This window comes from Thunnus albacares, chromosome 21 (genome assembly GCF_914725855.1).
Source record: "Thunnus albacares chromosome 21, fThuAlb1.1, whole genome shotgun sequence".
NCBI lineage: Eukaryota > Metazoa > Chordata > Actinopteri > Scombriformes > Scombridae > Thunnus > Thunnus albacares.
This window is the reverse complement of record NC_058126.1, coordinates 21,909,397-21,930,100: the sequence shown is the minus strand read 5'-3', so window position 1 is coordinate 21,930,100 and position 20,704 is coordinate 21,909,397. Positions and strand designations below refer to the sequence as shown.

The window sequence follows — 20,704 nt, the reverse complement described above, 5'->3', positions numbered from 1 at the left end:
GCCCCCGTGTTTACACATCAGTTCATCTGGAACACTGTGTGGCTCGGTGGTAATTGGAGACAGAGACGGAATATTCCGTCTTTTCCATTATCCTCTACTCTCCGTGATGCTAAGGTAGAGCTTTGGCTCTGGTCAATGACATCATTAAGCTAAAGTAGCCTGCCTCTTTCTCCAGAGAGGGAATCATCATTATGAAATGTGCGTCTACTATGCAAGCTGACATCAACAAAATGACATGATATGACAGGATAATGACATTATAGCAATCTGTAAGCCAATCCTGTTTAAAAAAATGAGAACTGACAGAGAAATCTTACCTTTCTGAGCATTACAGAAGACTCCTAACAATGCAGATATTAAGAGCAGCTTCAGGTCCATCTGAAAACACACACAAAAAAAGATATTTAGCCTGATAGAGTAAAATCTTTCAAACATGTTGTGGTCTCTTTTTCACCCATGCGTTTGAGTTAGTGCTGTTTTGAAAAGTCATTTGTGAATATCTCTTTGTTAGCAATAATAACTGGTGTGCTTGCTGGCCTGAATGCTTCAATTCATAATTTCCTGGACAAAAGGATCCTGAAGAGCAAGAGTCTCCCAGAGATGACAGATTCAATCTCTAAATGGCTTGGATATAATTGGAGGTGATAAATTATCCAGTGGCAGAGGCTTGGCTATTCTCAGTCGGTCATAGGGCAACAGGCGGCTAATTCAATTCAGACCACTTTCACACACAAACATATACACACATACACACATACTGTCACACACACTTTCCCCCAGCTTGGACTGCGGCCTTGCTTTTCCCATAATCCCTTTTGCTGTAAATAGCATCGTCTCCCTAGAGTCCCTCTCTTGTCATGTATATTGATCCCTTGTCTCTGGGCAGGCCCTTTGATCTGCCATATTGATGCATCTTGTCCTACTCTTAATGCAAAGCTCTTTACTTACTAATGATAACAGGACAGGACCTTTCTCTGCACTTTACAGCTGATTTGTGAACAGTCTCCTGCTACGCTAGCAGCTCTGCGAGGCTGTACTACAATGGTGCATTGAGCTAAATGCTAACATGAGCATGCTAACATGCTCACAATGACAATGCTCACATACTGATGTATAGCAGGTGTAATGTTTACCATGTTCACCATCTTACTTTGCAGTGTTAGCATTTTGACAGTCATCGCTAAACACATGAAACAGCTGATGGGAGTTAAATTTTGGCTTTATCATGGCAAAACAGGAAAATTTGGGGGTCACCAAAGTTATTCTACATCATGCTGTGGGGAACACAAATCAAATTTCATGGCAATTCCATCCAATAGTTGCTGAGATATATCAGTCTGGACCAGAGTGGTAGACTGACTTTATGTTGCCCAAGTATTTCACCAAAAATTACAAATCTTAACCTCATGCTGGTGCTACAGAAAAAGCCCGGGAATCAACAAAGTCAACTGGATACATCATCTGGTAACCGTGAATGTCTGTTCCAAATTTTGTGCCTATCCAGGCAGTAGATGAAAACCATCAACTTGCTGGTGGCGCTAAAGTAAAAGTTAGATTATCAAAGTCATTAGGATTCATCCTACGGGGACCATGAAAGATCACAAAATTCAATGGCTATCCATCCAATAGTAGCTAAGATATTTCAGTCTACCAAAGAATGACAGACTGACATTGCCATCCCTAGAGCCACGCTGCTAGTATGGACAAAATCGTGTGGGAAGATTTCCTTAAGTTTGAGGTTACAGCCTTTTTGACAATAAATAATCGTGAGAACAGAGCTGAAGCTATATTTAAACTCTGTACTGTATGTACAGACCTATTTAAACTCTGTACTGTATGTACAGAGTTTAAATATACTACCTTACTACCATGGTAAATTTTACATGATTGCTGCTGTCTCAAAAGATTTAGTTAGCATTGAAATGCTTTTGGGATTCTCACCAACTCTTTATTGGCAGGGACGGACCAAATCAATGGTCCTGTGTTGTACTGAGGTGTGCTGGCCAGCAAGGGATCACCTTCTGCCGAATCTAATTAACATGTGGAATGTAAAACCAATAGCTCGCCTGGCCATAAATCACAAACTCATGGGAGCCATTTCTAAGAGAGTCTCCACAGTAGCTCATGTCTACCACACTGGATATAATAGCATGAGGTTCAAATTAGAGCTAGACAGACGGTGATAAAGTGACAAAAACTTTTTTTCTTTTTTAGACCAGTGACTGTTGCTGGCTATTCATACATTAAAAGAGTGCATTCTCTTACACTGAAGCTCTGATGTCTAGTGTGCGCAGTGTTGAGTGATGCATTCCTGAGTGAGTGTGTGTATGTGTGTGTGTGTGTGTGTGTGTGTGCGTGTGCGTGTGCGTGTGCGTGTGCGTTTATATAGACACAGAAGTGTAGACGTCCTGTCTGCGGCCCCCCAGATTAGATCAGCTGGTTTGAATCTCCACTGCTGTACATGGGGGTGTGTGTGTGTGTGTGTGTGTTAGTATCTGTGTTGTGTTTCCACGTGACCTAAATACCACATTTAACCTGGCTCGGCCACTGTTACACCATCACCACCGCCATATTGAAGCCTTAAGTGACACCCAAAAATAAGAGATTTATCTGATTTATGATCAACAGGTTTCATATTGTGAGTTATTTTGTGAATGTAAAAGTACGATAGCTTTATGCACGATGATGAAGTGATTTCAGTGAGCACCGAGCTTGCAATAAGGGAGGTTAAATTCACATTCCTTTCATAACAAAATCACAGTCAGATAGTTCCTTTTTATTATTACTGGTGTTTTAATCCTCAGCTCCAGTTTGCTCCAAGGAATCATTCAAATGCAAACTACGTCTATAAAACGCCAGTGAGGTGTCAAGTTAGAAAAATAACCATGTTGTCTTTCAGCCCGTGAAGCTTGGCAGCTGCACAGAGGAATGTTCAGTAAAAAACTATGGTAAAATATAGCGCAGACAACAGAGAGCAGGCCAAGAAAGGGCTTGGAGCAGGATGTTATGCTGCCTTCAAGTACTCTTCGAAACCTTTAAGTTCAGAAGTCATAAATATGACTTGTCAGCATTTCAAGGTGGTTTGGGTTAACATGGACACTATAACAAATGTAGCTTTTTGTCTGTTCCATCTTAGAAGTAAAAAGACAAAATAAAGATGAAAAAACACTAATCATACATGAAAATGATATAGATGTAAAGATGTCCTGCAGAGTTTTCTTGTAAACCAAGTTCCTGTTTACATTCAATGCTACTAACCAAAACTCACTGTGTGTATCATTGAGGTCTAAGCATGTTGAAAGCATTTCCTTCCGTTATAATACATTTACATGATACATTTGCAAAAAAACTCCCAAAAACACCCATCAGAGCTGATGACAAAGATGAGATATGGTCGATGCTTGAGGTGTGTTCTAAAGTCAAGAATGGCTTCAATTTGCCATTTCTGTATCTTAAACATATAACCTAAACCAATGTTTTTAACTAGTGTAGCCACAGGACTGTCCTTTATCATTAAAGGCGTCAGTATGCTCCAACCGAAGTGCTTGTCAGATGGTCCATCAAAGTCTGAAGGGTTACATTTACTAGTGTTTACCCCAGACTTTATTAAAATGTTGCTTTCCACATTCATATTTGCAATTGCTTTACTTTTGAGAGATGTACCACTTCATCTTCTCTTGGCTTTACACAGAGAGATCAACAGGACAGATGTTAGGCTTTCAAAAGCCATGATCTACATGCATTTTTAATCAAAAACTGGGGGCTCACAGCAGAATCAGACATGTGTTGTTGTAATGTGTCTGATAATGACCTCCAAACCATGCTTTCTATTAAGTACTATAGACCTTATGTATTTTGAAAATTAGGTCTCTTGGGTAGCCAAAGAAAGCAAATAAAAGTTTATAGAAAATAATGATTTGCAACCTGTTTTTTATGGTAGATAAGTAGAAATGTGGCTGACTATCCTGTGGGCTTTGTGCACTTTAAAATAATATTTGTCTTGGTTTTTGAATGCCTGTGTGATTTCTCTACTGGACCGAGTTTCAGCCCAGTGAGAAGCTGCAGCCATGTGGTAAATATGTGAGTGTATCCTCCATGACCCAAACGCATTGGAGAACCATTACATAAAATATATTATGTAAAAAGAGCAGTAATTCACAATAATGTACTGTTAAACATAAATGCAACAAGGGCTTAAAACTTAATGAATTAAAAGCCATTTAAACATAAGAGAGAAATTCCTGGCCGTACATTACGTACTATACACATCATAATAGTTCTGACTACCCGAGATGTTTTGACCAGGTTTTGATATTTTCATAAATGCTTAGTTGCTAAGAATAATATTTCCAACACTGCCTAACAACTGTCAAACTGCACTCCTCAGTGGGAAAGCTGAGTTCCATGAACCATGATGCTGAGAAGCCATACCCACATACCTTTTCTGAACAGGCAAGATAAAGCCAAGAAAACATTATCATGTATCATTGAGCAACATCACTATAAATAATACAGTCAGTTTGATTTATTGGCTTTACTTCTATAAGTACATTTTCATAAACAAACACCTGCTGGAATACTTTGGTGATTGGTGATTGTGACAGAGAAATTCATCAAAATTGTGCGTGAGGGAGGGATGATTATTAAGAGATGTTTGCATGACAAAAATAAAGTTCAACAGTATTTGTCCATGGGTGAGTATAAAAATAAAGATATGACTGACTGCAGCAAGACAGAGCAGCGCTGGTTATTCTCTGACAGGAACTAGTTTATTTAGCTCCCACACTCTTCCTGTATCTCTCACTCTGACATCAATACACATACAAGCATATTTCATTCCTCATTGCCTGTCCACTTGTCACACGCACCTGAGCTGTGACTAAAGGCAGCCCAGTGTTTTATGGGCTTCCCAAAGCTCTATCAGTTGGCAGGAGGAGGTGATGCATGGCAGACACTGTGGTGCGTAACTAAAATGGGCCAAGCCTCTCAGGCATTCCTGAGGGACTGAATGCTGCCTGACCAGGATAGTAACCTACAACACTGTTACTGCACTTTGGTGAAATGTGAGCCACAACACCCATGTTGCGGAGATGCTATGTTTGCAGCCTATTTCTATTTCTTACAACTTCTCGTTCTACCAAATTTGTAACGTTCATCATGTGCTTTTAATAACAGAGGAGATGGGAAACACAAATATAACGTGTATAAATCCTAGGCTACTCAAACATATGAGACAAATGTTCCCCAGTTTGTTGCTATTAATTTAATATTTAACTAGTGTTAAAATCATTAGACTAACAATTGATTAGCTGACTGATTTTTTCTGTGTGTTTATAGCATCTTTAAAATTATTCAAAGGCACAGAGGTTTTTGTTTGTAGAAAATGTATTTAAATTTTTCACAAGCTACTTCATCCAAATACTGTCCTGGTTCAACACTATTAAATTTGCTAATGACACAGACAGCAATAAGGTTGGAGTTTTGTGAGTTTCACAAATTTGTGTATTTTTCCAACCAGGGTGTCAGAATTTAGAGTCACTCTCCCCGGTGAGCCCAAATACATTTTTACAATCATACACTTTAATTTTCACTTGCATATTAGTGAAACACTCACACTGTATGTTGTTGTAAAGTAGAGCAGCACTGCAAACACTAGCAGGCTGAGAAGGACAAAACAGTAAAGTAGTGAAAACATAATTTGAGTGGATTTATTTTAGCTAATGCTGATCTTTTAAAATATGCCTAGATCTGCCCTGATATCAATCCTTAAAGGAAATTTCAGGGGGGACAGAGGGGTCCGGGCCCCCACTTCCTGGGAAAAACAGAGAGTTGTCCCCTTCAATATATCATACATAATGAAATAATATAATAATATGCATTGAAAGCACTTGTGCTAATTATAGAGTGTCTGTGGAGCAATCTCTGGAAGTGTCAGACAGATTATTTCCTTTGACTTTATGAAACACTGGCAGCATCACACAGCAGCAGAAATGATAAGTGTGTCTTTAAATTAAGAGTGATGTGCACATGTACGCATGTGGCACAGCAGCAGTAACATTATTAACACAGGATCGGTCAGGATTGGTCAGGATCTGATGGTAATTATTGTTCTGTGTTCTGCTACACATCTGACAAGCCAGCTGTGACACACTGATTCCAGGTTTATACAGTGGGATTGTTTGTAATAAAGCAGCTGTTCTCTGAATGACACTCGAGTTCCAGGATATTTTTGTTTTAAACTAAAAGTCCAAGATAAGCTTCATTATGCACAGAATGGAATTTCAGTGCTTTTCTATTATGTTTGACAGTAATATCGTTTTAAAGGATGGAAATGTGGAGACTTTAGACCAATCCGTGAGTTTCGATGCTTATATTAGGACGCTGACTTGATCATGTTTCTTTAACTTAAGAAACATAGCCAAACTCAGGTCTGTTGTGTCAAGATAATAATACATGCTTGTACCTCTTCACATCCTGTAAGAAGCACTTTGTAACTGGTGCCTATAAAGGTGCTATATAAATAAACCCTAACCCTTTACTTACTTACTTACTACTTACTTACTTTCTTACTTACTGCCATTCCATTTAAAGGGTTAGTTCACCATTTTTCCCCCAATACCTCTAGTAGTATCTCTCCAGTCAGAAAGTTTTAGGTTTATTTGTCCAGGTTTGGAGATTTCTGTCCCAGAGATTGTTACCTCTATTTTAATACTGTCTGCTGTCTTTTTGTGTTGTGTGTGTTTTTTTTTCATTAAAAAAAATGTGCAAATTCTACATAAGTGGCTTTAACCAACAACATGTCCGATAATCGATTGACTGTTTAAATTAATTTATCAAGATAAAAAATTACAACCTTTTGCATGTTCAAGATTTGCTGCTTCTCTTTGTATTATATCATTGTAAAAATTTGGGTTTTGGACAGTTGGAAAGACAAAACAAGAAAAAAATAATTCAGAAGATTAATTCATTCAAAAATAACCAACAGAATTAATAACTTTAACATCTCCTCATTGTGTCGGGGGCATTCCTGGTGTCCACTCCCCTAGAGGAGGTCCCCTAGAGGTTCTAGGACTGCAGTGTGAAAATCCCTGTTGTAGAAAACCCAGCTTAATTGAGCCACACAAAACTTAGCCATGAATGAGTGGACTTACTTTCCCTTAAATTGAGCCGCATTTGCAAGTGCTTAGAAGTACTTACTTCAGCAAGCACTGCCATGAATAATGACCAGCAGAGTCAGGGAGGCAGCGAGTGAAACAGCTCCACACAGTGAAGCATACACCGCAGTAGTAAAGAACTGGTGGCTGCTCAGAGTCAGTGTGCTCTTTGTGGGAGAAGGACTGGGCTTCCCTCACTGAGAATGGCTGTTCTTCTCAAGCTGTGAAAAGGAGGAATGGAAAAGAAGGGAAAACAGGAAAGGGCGGTGCACATTTCCCAACTCGGAGGGAAAGGGGTTGCCTCTAGTCCAAAGGAAAGGATCTCACAGACTTTCTTCGCCTCTGCTGAGTTAGCCCTTTAGTCTTTCCTAATCCTCGTTCCTCTATTTGTCTATATATTTGTTAAGGCCTGTTTAATGTCAGTTGGTGAAGGCAACTAAATGAAAGTGAACAGGTCTGCGTGGCTCAAGTATTTCAGTCCTCATATTCTTTAAGGGTCTTGAGTTTAGTTAATATTTCATTAAAACATACCAAGATGCATTTAGCCACTCCAGTGTTGTCTGTGGCATATCTCCGGCATCCTTCATTCCCATCCTCCTCTCTCGCCCCCCCCCCCCCATTTCCTTCCTCCCTCCCTCACTCTGTCTCCGTCCTCCCTCATACCACCCACACAATTGCTCAGTTCACTCCCTCCACTGTGAGCCAAACCAAACCGATGTTCCCTTAACTTCACATACCCTTCAAACAGCGCAGAGCAGGCGAACATGTCTGAGCTCTGAGATGTACAAGCCGCCCGACAGAACCGAAGGAGAATACCAAACAGTGTCCGTCTGTGTCTCTGTCCTCCTCCCCCACCGCCACCACCTCCCACCACCATCCGGAGGACCCTCTCATAGCAGACAAAAGCAATGAATCAGGCTGCCCTCTGAAACCATGACAGAGAGTCTGATCCTTAAAGTGTTCCCACTCACCGTCCACTCTTTGCTAAAAGAGCTTCTGTGTGATAAATAATACTAATGAGACAGATGCTGATGTCTTTAATCTTTTGCTGCTTCTTTGCTTCCAGGGCAGTGATATGGGCAGACAATCCACTGTGGTTTCCAATGCAATATTTCCACAGAAAAAAAAAAGAAAAAAACACTCTAGATGATAGGGATGAAGGCACAAATGCCTAGATGTCATCATAGTTTCCACATTACATGCGCATTCCAGTTTTCAAACTGTTCCTTAATAGAGGACTCTTCAGATAGAAAGAAACATGAAAATAACTGGTGCTGAACAGCTCGAATCGGAGTGGAACTTGTGAGTAGGGAGAAGAAATGCCAAGGAGTTTCCATCACGTCTGATTTCCTCAGTCTGTCTTATTTTTAGCTTCAAAGAAAAATGCAGGTACTGTATGTATTAATGACATCAGCTTCTATTTCTGTTTTCACATTTTGAGAAATAGTTTAATGATTTAGGGCCCACAGAATGATAAAAATTGCATGACACAGTTGTAACAATAGCTAACAAGATAATGTCCAAAGCATCAATTGTTACCATAGCTAAGATGTGCAAAGTAATATCCCCAAGGTAGCTTTAAAGTCATACACTGAATGATTCACTGCATTGCGTATGTAACTTTTGTTGAACAGTAGCCACAATGTCCAGAGGTAGCAATGATTAATTAACTGATCAAATGTTTATCATTGACATGTTAAAAGATAGCATATAAAAGCACAAGTAGAAGAATCATAAAGGCAACAAAACTGATTTCAGTTGTGTTACACAACATTTTCTTTCTTAACATGAGCCACAATGAGTTAGCCTAATTATATAAAGATACTTCTCTGTTTGTTATGTGTTTCTGCAGCTTGTTTGGTTGGTGGACTTCCACTTTTAGCATTGGTTAAAGAAAAATAAAGAAGTGGTTGCTAAAAGTTGAGGTCTCTTCGCCAAACTTGCTATATGGCAACCCAGCGGGAGCGAACACAAAACCTCAACAGCAAAAATACATAGCTAGCACAGAAAAGTCTTTACAGACATACCAGAAAGTGGCACAGCAAAGTTCCCCTGCATGTCTTTGCGAAATATGTGCTTCTATAACCTTGTTGACGACAAACTACTGTAGCTGACAAGCTAACCGCTAACTGTCCATCACAATAGCTCTCTGAGCTAGGTTGATAATTTATCAGTTGGCAAGCTAGTTAGCTTAGTCACTAACAGGACAATACATTCACACAGTATATTCAAGAGACATGGTTGTGCCATTGACTATTGTCTTGATAACTGTCTGCAAACTATTTCTCTTTTGTGGGGCAAACACCTTTGACACAGGAAGGTTAAATAAAACCAGATGGTGCAACACAGTTTATAAGCTACGATAGCTTCTCCTTTTCCCTCTAAGGTCAGCACTGTCAAGGGGGTTTGCCATTGGTCAATGGCGCAAATTCACACATAAAAGTTCACCAGAGTTGAACTTGACGGGAAAGATTTGCATTACCCTCACAACCACATTCACAGATCACCATAATTTCATGGAAATTAATTATTTTTGCTGTGAAATGTTGCCACTTTAAATGCTGGCGTGACCTGAACTGCAGCTGAATTAAATGTACTTAATGAACAATCACACAGGTGTTTTCTAGCTGATTACACCTCTGCTCAGGTTGATGTAGGGTGCAGCTATGCAGGGAATTACGCGGGGTCACCAAACTCCATGTACCAATTAGAATGATTAAGGTGTTAGTTGTCTCGCTGTAACAGATTCAACAAGGCTAACAGGACAGTGAGGGAGATGTCAATCGAGCAGAGTCTGTACACACACAGTCCTGAGAGCAGTTCAAATCAGGTGGATTAAGTGAAAACACATGTGTAGGTGGACCATGACTGTTTAAGGGCTTTAACTGTAGCTGATCAAAGGTGTAGCTAGGTGACTTATAGTGCAAATGAGCAAGATGTTGCTTTTTTTTATTCCCAGCCTACAGTATGTGAAGTGACAGCCACAAGAGAATGAGGTAATTGTCAGTTTCCAAATTAGTTAATCTAACCCGAACTGAGACCCATAATTATCCACTCTGTAATAGTTTAATAGAATAATAGGGGTAGTAGCTACAGTCTACATACCAGCTAGCTTAAAAGACAGCTTGCTGCTGATCTTGAAACTTCTGCTCTGTATTTCACACAAAACACTTAGCCACATATGTTGGCTTGAAGCCTGCCAACATTCCCCTTGTACGTGACAGAGGCTAAAGATACACTTCTAGTGGTGGTGGTGGGGGGGGGGATACTGCCTTGGAAAGACTTTACTTTTTCCAGTCAGACAATCAATAACACTTAAGCAGTTAGTTCTGGTTTCTTTTCTGCAAAATACATTGGTATTGAACAGAGTTCACATCTAATCACAACGTGTCTTCCCACAGCAGTTCAGTGGGAACAACTGAGGCAAAACCACAGCCTTTGGAGGACGGCCAAATCCATATCACTATTCATGGCTCAATCTCTGTGTTGAAAATAGCTATGCAGTGCTAACAAGTTATTTCTGACTTGTCCTCCCCACCTGGCCTCTGCAATCACTCTAAAAGGTAGACTAAATCACAGGAGACACAAAATCAAACTGCAGCTCAAATGCTGTTATACTACTGCATTTTTGAAGTACAAGACAGAAGCCTGACAGTAGCTGTGCTTGGTTTGCTCAAGCATCTGTAAAATTGGACATTTTTAGGGGCCCATCTGTTTTACCGTTTATGGTGATCCTCTGAAAGCAGATCTAGACAAAGGCAGACCATCCAATTCTCACCACCAACCACCAGGAGAAAATACTGGCTAGTTGTGGGGATCTGGTGGAGTTGCCTGGCTGTGACAGTGTGAGCCCAGGGCTCAGCCTGTGGTGCTGCGAGCTGCTGTACAGTAAGCCTCCCCAAAGTCCCTGACTTTGCTGAGTCGGCCCTTCCTTTGCTGAAACACAGGAAGCTCAGCTAGATCACACAGGAAGCCTGTATCATGCTGCCTGAGGACCAGCCACATCTCCTCCCTGGAAGCCATGAAGACAACATATTTTGCATTCAATGGAGAAAGGAAGGAAAAGAAAGGCAGAGAGACAGAGACAGGGGACCAGACTGCCTTGTTACAGAGAGTTGAAAATGTTGTGAGCTGCCAGAACGGCAGCATATTGTCTTTATGAATCAAGCGTGTCTGATTCCTAAACCTAAACCAGGCCATCAATGTAATCTAAGCTCTGGGAAAAGCTAAACAAGCCTGGAAACTGATTCAGACAATGTCAGCAACACAGCCAAGGCAGACCTTACTGGAAATTAACAAATGGCTTGTCACAGATATTAATTCTCTGGGACAATGTACAAAAATGAGCACTGCAACTGACAGTTAGAGGAATCATTGAGATACACAACAGCAGTCTGCAGTCTCAAAGAAATATTTACAGCTATTAAGTGATTATTCAACAGACAGTGGGGGCTGAGACAAGGATAACCTTTTCTCCAGAGCTACTGGTCCCTACTGTCTGTCTGCTGGAGAACAACTGGGAAACAAACTATATCTGCTAAAAACAAGTCTACATGTGTGCATTTTGTTTAAACGCAAGCACACACGCCTGCGCAAAACCGCCCATGATTTAAAGCATTATACGAGCTGTCCAACAGAAGCTAACACGTCACAAAGACTGTATGAAAATTGCAGCATTAAGTCTTGTGCTGCTCTGTTTTTCTCTACACAGACAATTATATTAAAGTTTGGTCTTAATCCAATTTTAACCCTGAAGCAGGCCAGCTGTGGACACCTCCACTGTATTTCTGCTGAGACCCTTAACGCTCAGAAACTGGCACATTAATGACACTCAGATGTCTTTCATTAAGCCCCAGAGTTGACACTTGAACTAGAAGGCCTCCATTTCCGCTACCGTGGGAGAGTGAAAAATATGCAGACTTGAAACAGTAAGCACTCCACAGTTACACGTATTTCCTCTTGGGAACAGTAGAGGAATAGCTGTCATGTTTAATACTCAAGGCGTTTCTAGAGGACTCTAAATGAACATCACGTTCTGAAACTGTGTTTGAGCTCTGTTGTACCACTTAATCAGAGCAGCAGACTACAAGTAAAAAGGCTTGACTTATACAACCTTCCCTGCTACACAGCTTTCAAGCTTAATGGTCCTTAATATACAGCTAGACATCAAGTTGTTACATTTTTTCTGGCAAGCGATCTGCATCCTTTTAAGGTACTTACACTTATGTCCTTAGTTCCTCAGTCACTGCTGTATATATATAATTCATTTAAATACTTTCCAGTAGTAGTTGGTGTGAAGCCTAGTCTTTATGGAAAGTAGCAAAGTTGAACACATTTCTCATATGTTAGTCAGGTATGGTATGGTCCTTAGCAACTTAAATGGGAATAGTTGATTCTTTTAAGTATTAAATGTCTATTATGTTACAAAGTGGTTGTATTGTTGGTGTATCTACAGTCCATTATGGAATGTTGCGTGACATTTTGATGGTATCAGATCAGATATGCAAAGCTGCAAGTCAAGAAATTTCCCAAGTAGCTTGAGATAAGACCCCGTCTATGAAGCTACACTGCTGTACTGTGTTTCTGTCTTTGATCCGGCAGATTGTTGGTAACTCAATTAACACGCCTGACAAATCAGCATCTACAGACCACATTCACAAAGACAGAACAGTGCTTGCATTGTTTTGGTTCTACATATTTGTGCATATACGTCACTGAAGGGTGGTGCGTAAGAACTGATCAATGGTCAGTAAATGATCAAACGTATGAAGATAAATTCTAACTGCAAATTATTAATAAGACCAATTTTAGAAATATTTGCTTTTTTGTTATCATTATTATTGGAACATTTTATGCCAGTAGAGATATGGGGAATGACATTGTACAGAAGTCCCAAGCCAGATTGTGGTTTTTGGTGAGCCTCAACCATAGGCCAACAGGGTGTCCCACCTATGAACTTTTAATTACAGCGGAAATGATTAGTCGATTAATCAATCAACAGAAAACTAATCTTCAACTATTTTGATAATTGATCAATGATTTAAGTTATTTTTGAGGCAAACAATTACTTTCAGCTTCTCATTTGTGAGGATTTACTGTTTTTCTCTGTTTTATATCATTGTTAACTGAATATATTTGGCTTTTGGACCGTTGTTAGGTCACGATATGTGAGTTTCAGTACTGATACTAGAATTATACTTGAGTGCTTTCAAACCTGTCTTGTTTAGTCCGACTGAATCAAACTCTTGTTTGTTTTCTTTTTGGTATGATTTGTTTGGACAGATCTGACCACAGCAATTGTATTCAGGAACGGACCAAAACAACTACACCCAGACTCTTTAAAGGAAGCGATCTCTGTCCGGTCACAAACAAATTCCAGAGTGGTTCATTTGTGGTGGGAATGTGATCTGACCTCGATCTGACCCAATTTCAAGGCATACTCTGCAAGTTTGAGCTACACAGCTCCTGTAGCCAGGTGAGCTTTCCAGAGTTGCTAGCAGCTAGCCAGAGAGTGAACGGAGGTCCAACCTAGACTAATAATGAAACACGTTGCCTTCCTGATATGTGAGCAGAGAGAGCCTTCTTCCTGCAGGAACTTCTTCCTCATTCCTATGCTTTCAGTGATGCACTTTGGTTCAATTGAATTTCTTTCCGTTTTGTCTTTCTGTGTGAAAAGAAACTGAACCAATGCAACAAGTTTACCAACTCCTCCAATGATTCAGACCACAGCAAACAAACTACAGGTTGACCACCACAAAGGAACCGCTCCAGAATTCGTTTGTGACTGGAGTGAGATCACGTCCTCTAAACGGTCTCGGTGTGGTTGTTTCAGTCTGAGTATGACTGCTATGTTCAGATCTGCCCAAATGAATCATACCATGGGGGGAAACAAACAAGAGTCTGATACAGCTAGAAAAAAAACAAAACCCTTTTCTTCATTTAACAAAAGAACAAAAGCAGCTGTATTACACCGTTTATATAAAGTCTGAAAATGACAAAATCCTGATTTAAATCAGTCACTCTTGCATCAAAGAAAAAGTTGATCTTGGGGCACGAAGGTGACACTGATCATGTAACTGCAGTATCATAAGTTCAAGACCAGCAGGGTTAGCTGCATGTCATTCTCCATCTCTCATTTCCTGCCACATCTCTACTGATAATGGAAAAAATGCCCCAAAATATAAGAAAGACTACAAATATGACTATATTTTTGATGCCAACTCCCAGCGCTTGACAGTGTTTGGTGCTGGGTGAAACGGTCATATTTTGGTTGGTACCAACAAAGTACTGAAGTTTGATTCCTGGCCTTGACTATCAGTTTGAATAGAATGTCCATTTCTTCATCACAGTCATATTATAGTGTTGGTGAAAGACAAACCAGTGTTCATGTTATTGAATGAAGCCACACTTCTAAACACAAACTCTTTTATACCCTTCAACTGAGTCGTGCTGTGAGAAAGGCACATAAACATTACTTTTCCCTCTCACAGACCAGCCTGTCACAATAATAAACACAGTACGACTGTACTGAACGCAGCCCGCAACAGTCCGCTACTATTACTACCAACATAACATGTTTGGCCTCATTTTCACAGCAGACCTTGGCAAGCAGAGGTCAGCTTTAACTACGCCATTCCTCACTGTGTTTCGGAGACTGTTTTTAGAAGCAGAAGGCCACCCCCCCCTCTCCCAGAAAAGGCCCGAGACTGCATTTGAGTTCAATGTGGGAAGAAAGAGTGGAGTATGAGAGAAGAGGCAAAAGTGTTGGCTACATGAAGCTTTAGAGGTTGCGCACCAAAAACCAAAAGTAGGGCCCACCCCGCAATCTAGCTGCAAAAATAGAAAAATCTGCGCCAAAAACGACTTTCAGAGGAATGGAATTGAACAAAAGCAGGAGAGAAAGTTATTGTACCACAGAGAGAAGACTTGAGAGTCTTAAATTTACTTTAATTTTTATTCAAACTGGACTTTAAAATTCCAAATGTCTTGAGAAACCTTCAGAATGTAGGAAAGACTGTTGAGGTTTAAGCTTGTTGGTCAGGCATGTGATTTGCTGCCTAACAAATCATAGAAACTGCTCTTCTGGGATCATCAGTTGTAGACCCGCTTTCAAACTCGGACGGTGTGCGTATCTGTGTGTATCTGTGTGTGTGTGTGTGTGTGTGTGTGTGTGTGTGTGTGGTCGAGGTAAATGGCTGTAACAGGCGATTATTCGTACCACTTTACGCTTCTGAGCCTGAGATCTCCCCCTCTGGCGCAAAGCATGTGTCGCGCAAGGCAATCGCACACATTCATCACTTCCGTCCCGCAGGAACAGAGCAGTACATAGGATCCATGTCTCTCTCTCTCTCTCTCTCTCTCTCTCTCTCTCTCTCTCTCTCTCTCTCTCTCTCTCTCTCTCTCTCTCTCTCTCTCTCTCTCTCTCACACACACACACACACACACACACACACACACACACACAGAGTGCACATTCATCACTTCCGTCTCAAGGGGACAAGTTTGCACATTAGGTGTTCGTCACTCACTGACAAAGAAACAAACACACACACACACACACAGGAAGTGTCACATGTCCAGAAGAAAGCCCTGGGTGTGGCTGTCTGTGTGCAGTAAGGGGCCTCGTAAATCAGGTGGGAGCCCGGCCCCTGCAGCAGCAGCTGTTCCCCCGGGGGCCTGAGGTCACATCCATTCAGCTGGTGGCTACTGGCTACTGTCTTTCAACTGCCCCTCTCCTCCCCTGCCCCCCACTGTCCTACATTTACCCTCCTCCTCTTCCTCAATTAGCCCTCCTCCACCCGCTCTGCCTTCCATATCTCCTCATGACATCCCCTCGTTCCCTCCGTCCTTGTCCGCCCGCCTCCCTGGCTCCACTTCCCTGATTAAACTGAGCGCCTAATGTGGAGTCAGCGCAGTCAGCCGTATTCGTAAGGCCTCCATCCTCCTGCTCTCCTTAAGATGAAATGCTGCATCTGTGCTTGATCCAATCAGTGGATGCTGTGCAGCCTGTCAATCATACACAGCACGGGGAAAAACAAGCAGCGAGTTGTGTATTTGCATGTCGTGTCAGAAAGCAACTGTATGTTATCTGACGTCTGTGTTGTGTGTGATAAGTCGGCATATCAACGCTTCTGTTTCCCGTTTGGCTGTGACTGTGATACACAGATTCAGCTCTTTCTGTCTCTTTGGGACTTCATTGATTTATGCTTTCAACGGTTTGAAACTTCTGCCGTCTGTCTCCCTCTGGGCTGTCAGCATCTGCTGTGAAGTGATCCCTGAGTAATTTAAATAGATCATGTGAGATGACTTGTTGAAGCTCTTTCATATGACCGTCCACATTAATGGAGAGAGGTGCAACAGCAGCCTGTTGCATCTGATCCACAAATGATGGATGACCGGTGTACTGGAGATCACAACATCCATCAAGCGGATTAGTTTATTAATTATATTGTCATACAGGGAGCATAGAGGAAGACCCCCCTCACATCACACTCACACACATTTAAACAGACATTTCTGAGACCAAACAACATCCAATCACCTAAAAATCCTTTTTGAAAGACAAGCTCGAAGCTTTCACCTATTCAAATTTGAATACTAGAGAATTGCTTTAGTGATATTTTACTGTCTAAAATACCCTAAACTACATTATGGTCACTATAAACACATTTTAGACAGCTCTAGACAACTATCAATCCCTATAGGACCTTGAAATTATACAGAAATGCCCCTAAGTGCTGTAACATCCGTATAAAGTTGGTATTGAGGGCTTCAAACATACAAGTTCAAACATATATCAACAATGATGATGTGATTCTTTGACAAATGAAGATAACATGAACAGATGACTGATCTTGTTTACCTTGGCGCTGTGGTGTTATTTCCGAGGCAGCATAAAGAAGTAAGCTCGCTTTCCTCTCCAGATCCCAGGGATGATCCGCTGCGCTGCCCTGCTGGCACCGGGGGCCACTTTCTCCTCCCAACAAGTCACCGCAGATTTCCCCCGCTGCTCATTCCCTCCTCACAGAAGATGTGTGCAGTTTATACTGAAAGCCAAACGGGGGAGCAGCTCGATGGCTGGAAAACAAACAGCGTCCCTGCAGCCCGTGTGGAGCTCGTCTCCTCGGTCTGAATCTGTGGGGAAAGCGGAGAAGCAAGCCTGCAGAACTCTGCTCCTCCTGTCCGACCCACACTGACGTCAACACGCACAGTGTAACATGAGGAGTTTCCGGTTACGATTTCAAGATAAAACACAAACTTACACGCTAGTATTTTTAAACTCACTAGACTTGATTCTATTATAAGCATGTTTACGATGATGGACTTAAAGCGTTGTGCTTATATTGTAAATTAAACCTTGTCCACAATGATAAACCCACTGTCACAAATAAGCATCACTGACTATAAATTTAAAAAGGCAAGGCTACAATTCCGTTAGACACACACACACACATACACACACACACACACACACACACGCACACAAAGGTTTAGAAATCTCACTGCACTATCACAACAGTGGCACAATTAATCTGTCATGCATGAACAGTAGAGTGAGTGAGACAACTGAGACTTAATGCATGCAAAATAAGTCATTCTTTCTTTCTCTCTCTCTCTCTCTCTCTCTCTCTCTCTCTCTCACACACACACTTTGTCCCAGGGTGTTGTCCCAGGGTACTTTTGGGGACATTACATAGACTTACATTAATTTCCTAGAGACTTAATCTAACCCTGACCATAACCACTGACCCAAAAGTCAACGTTTAACCATTTGGGGACACAGCTTTTGTCCCCAGTTGGAAAAAAGAAAATGTATTAATTTATTATAATTATTATATTTATAAGTTCATCTACTTTTATTTTGAAGGCGCCTAAGTCTGTATTCCGGTTTTATTTTGCTGACTTAGCTCCAGTCTGGCCCTCCTGCTTACGTCACTGTTAGAGAACAACCCCATTCACATAATTGCCTATTTATACAGATGCTGCCAACATGTCTATTTAATATTAGAAGGATGTGGACATCATCGTCATCAACATCATCAACATCAACATCATCATCATCATCATCGTCATCATCACTGTTTTACGCCCTTATAAATTATATGATTTATTACACCAAAAACAAAAACAAGGTTACTGAAGAGATAATTCCAGATATATATTTTTACACATTGTTACCATGAAATAGAATTAATGAATAGATTTTTGTCCTGAAATCAAACCTAGCAGTGTAAAATCATAACATACATAAACAAGTAATGTGATAAGTAAATCACAAGTTTGATTACCAACTTAATTTGTGATTATTGAAGTCAGCAGTTATCATCACAATGAATCTGATGGTAAATTGTCATGGTAGACTTTGCTAATGAAGTGTCATTTCACATGACTGGTTCAGCTTAAGACCTTTTAAGTACTTTGAGGTGTCATGACTGTATGGTTTCCTCGTGACCTCTGGTAACTGAAGAATGAAAACATCATACATAAAACCTGTGTCCCCTAAATGAATGATTCCCCCTTTCACCCTTTACCTTCTGAGATGTATGATAGTGTTGTTCTCTGTGAATATAGTCTAGATAAATACAAGTTACCGATACAAAAGAGAAAAAGAAACAAGAAGAGGAAGGTACATTGAACAGTGGTATTTAAAAACCTGTTAAATGCATAATAATCACAATAAATAAATATGAATAAATAATAGTAACAGTTTTGTTTAAAGATTTTTCCACAGCATTAGATGTCCCACAAAGTATTCAGAGATATTGCACAGTTCTGGATCAGTTTCAGTGAAAATAATCATCTTACCCGTCTATTTATTTGTTTTAAACTTAGTGGAAAGATATTTCTGTCTCAGTGCCGGGGACATAGTGGAAAATGTCAGAGAAAACAAACTATCAAGCCCGGAAGATCCTTGAATCCTGTTTAGTCTCCAGGGAGTGTTTACCATGGAATGCAGCTTTTTTTTTTTAAAAATCTCCCTGCGGCCCCTCGAGATGAGTGAAAAGTTGAATCTGCGTTAACTCCACAGTTACTATAATGTCTTTTCCATATAGTTCATATGTCTGGTATTAAATGTACAGACAGAAATCTACAGCTTCTGCTGACAAGTACACTTTCTTGTTCTATAAGAGTCCAGGGAGGGATTAATTGTAATATGTCATGACTCACAGGATGGGTCATATCCATTCAGAAGGCCCAGAGTTGAAACAATAATTTCACTGATATGAATCATACACAAGGAGGAGGAACTGCAACATTCTTGAGAATCATACCTCAGAGTGTGCAAAAATTACCAAAAAAAGAGAGCTTTGTTTAGACTCAGTAACAAGAAGTGGAAGTGATGAGGTAGAAGACGATTGCCAAATATTTGACATACGCTGTCAGAAGAGATATGGAGCATAGCAGAGGCTCAGACAGACTGTATGTGACCCAGATGGAGTGGACGTCATGGAAATTGACTTCATATGATTAACTGTCTCTCTTCCGGCTTCAACATCTGATTTCCTCTAACTGAAAAAGCTCAGGCTGCTCGAATGTAAAAAAACAAAAAAACAAAGGGGGAGAGCAATTTATCATGTCACTTTTAAGAATCAAGAAAAAAGGAAAACGAATCAAGAGCTGTACAATCTCGTCAAATATGCATGTTTTGATTCCAATATGTTCAGTAGTGACTGGAACATCCCATATACAGATATAAACCGTGATAATCTATTTTTCTTCTTATCATAAGGATTTTAAGAGATGCAGTTTACCTTAAATATTAGTGAATCCATCAATTCTGGAGCCTCCCTGTGGTCTGTTTTAGTCACTGCATGGAAACAGGGTCCAATGTCAAAAAAATGCAGTGATAGTTTGTTTACATTTTCTTTTTTTTCTCTCAGAGCATCCATTTTTTTCTTATTTTGAACAAACAACTGTCACTGTCATGACAAAGGGCAATACAGCTGTTTACTATGTGACTTAATTTTATTTTGGTAATTATTACTGGTATGTGTTGTATATTGAATGTGTTTGCTAAAGGACTTACTGCCATTTCTGTGGATAATATATCTTAGATATAACTAGAATAATAGCTGTCTAGGACCAGAAGGAAAGATCATATTATACCATAAAATCCTTATTCTGGTTGCCAGTCAGAATTCATATTGATTTCAAATTATTTTACTTCTTCATGAAGAACTTTGTTGTCTTTTTCTGACATGTTTGCAATGTATGAACCAGGAGGGCCCCTCACAAGTCTTGTGTCACTGGAGCCATCTGCTTGAGGATCTGAGAGCAACTCAAAGTGTTCATATCTTTAAAGGTAAACTTAAAACCTACCTGTTTAGCCTGGCTTTAAGTAGAATGTTTAATGGTTATTATTTAATTTCTATTTAATCATTTATTTTACTGTATTACTATTGTTTTAAATATTTGTATCTAATTTATATTTTATTGTCTTTTATCTGTTTTCTCATTTCATAATTTCCAGTTGTCTCAAACTGATTCTTTATATTTGTACTGTTTTAGATTGCTGTATGAAAGGAGCTATACAAATAAAGTATGATTGA

At 40.2% G+C, this 20,704-nt stretch overlaps 1 protein-coding gene across 4 annotated transcripts in view; it reads right to left on the bottom strand.

Annotated features, from left to right (window-relative positions):
• Nucleotides 1–17,363, bottom strand: part of itgb1a (integrin, beta 1a) — a 30,016-nt gene extending 12,653 nt beyond the window's left edge. For all 4 annotated transcript variants that reach the window (XM_044339532.1, XM_044339534.1, XM_044339533.1 and 1 more), the window contains exons 1-2: nucleotides 17,017–17,363; nucleotides 318–378 (exon numbers count right to left, since the gene is read on the bottom strand). In XM_044339532.1, the coding sequence (XP_044195467.1) occupies nucleotides 318–378 (61 nt within the window). In that variant the 5' untranslated portion in view covers nucleotides 17,017–17,363. The remainder of the gene's footprint in view (nucleotides 1–317; nucleotides 379–17,016) is intronic.
• Between the last annotated feature and the right edge of the window lie 3,341 nt (nucleotides 17,364–20,704).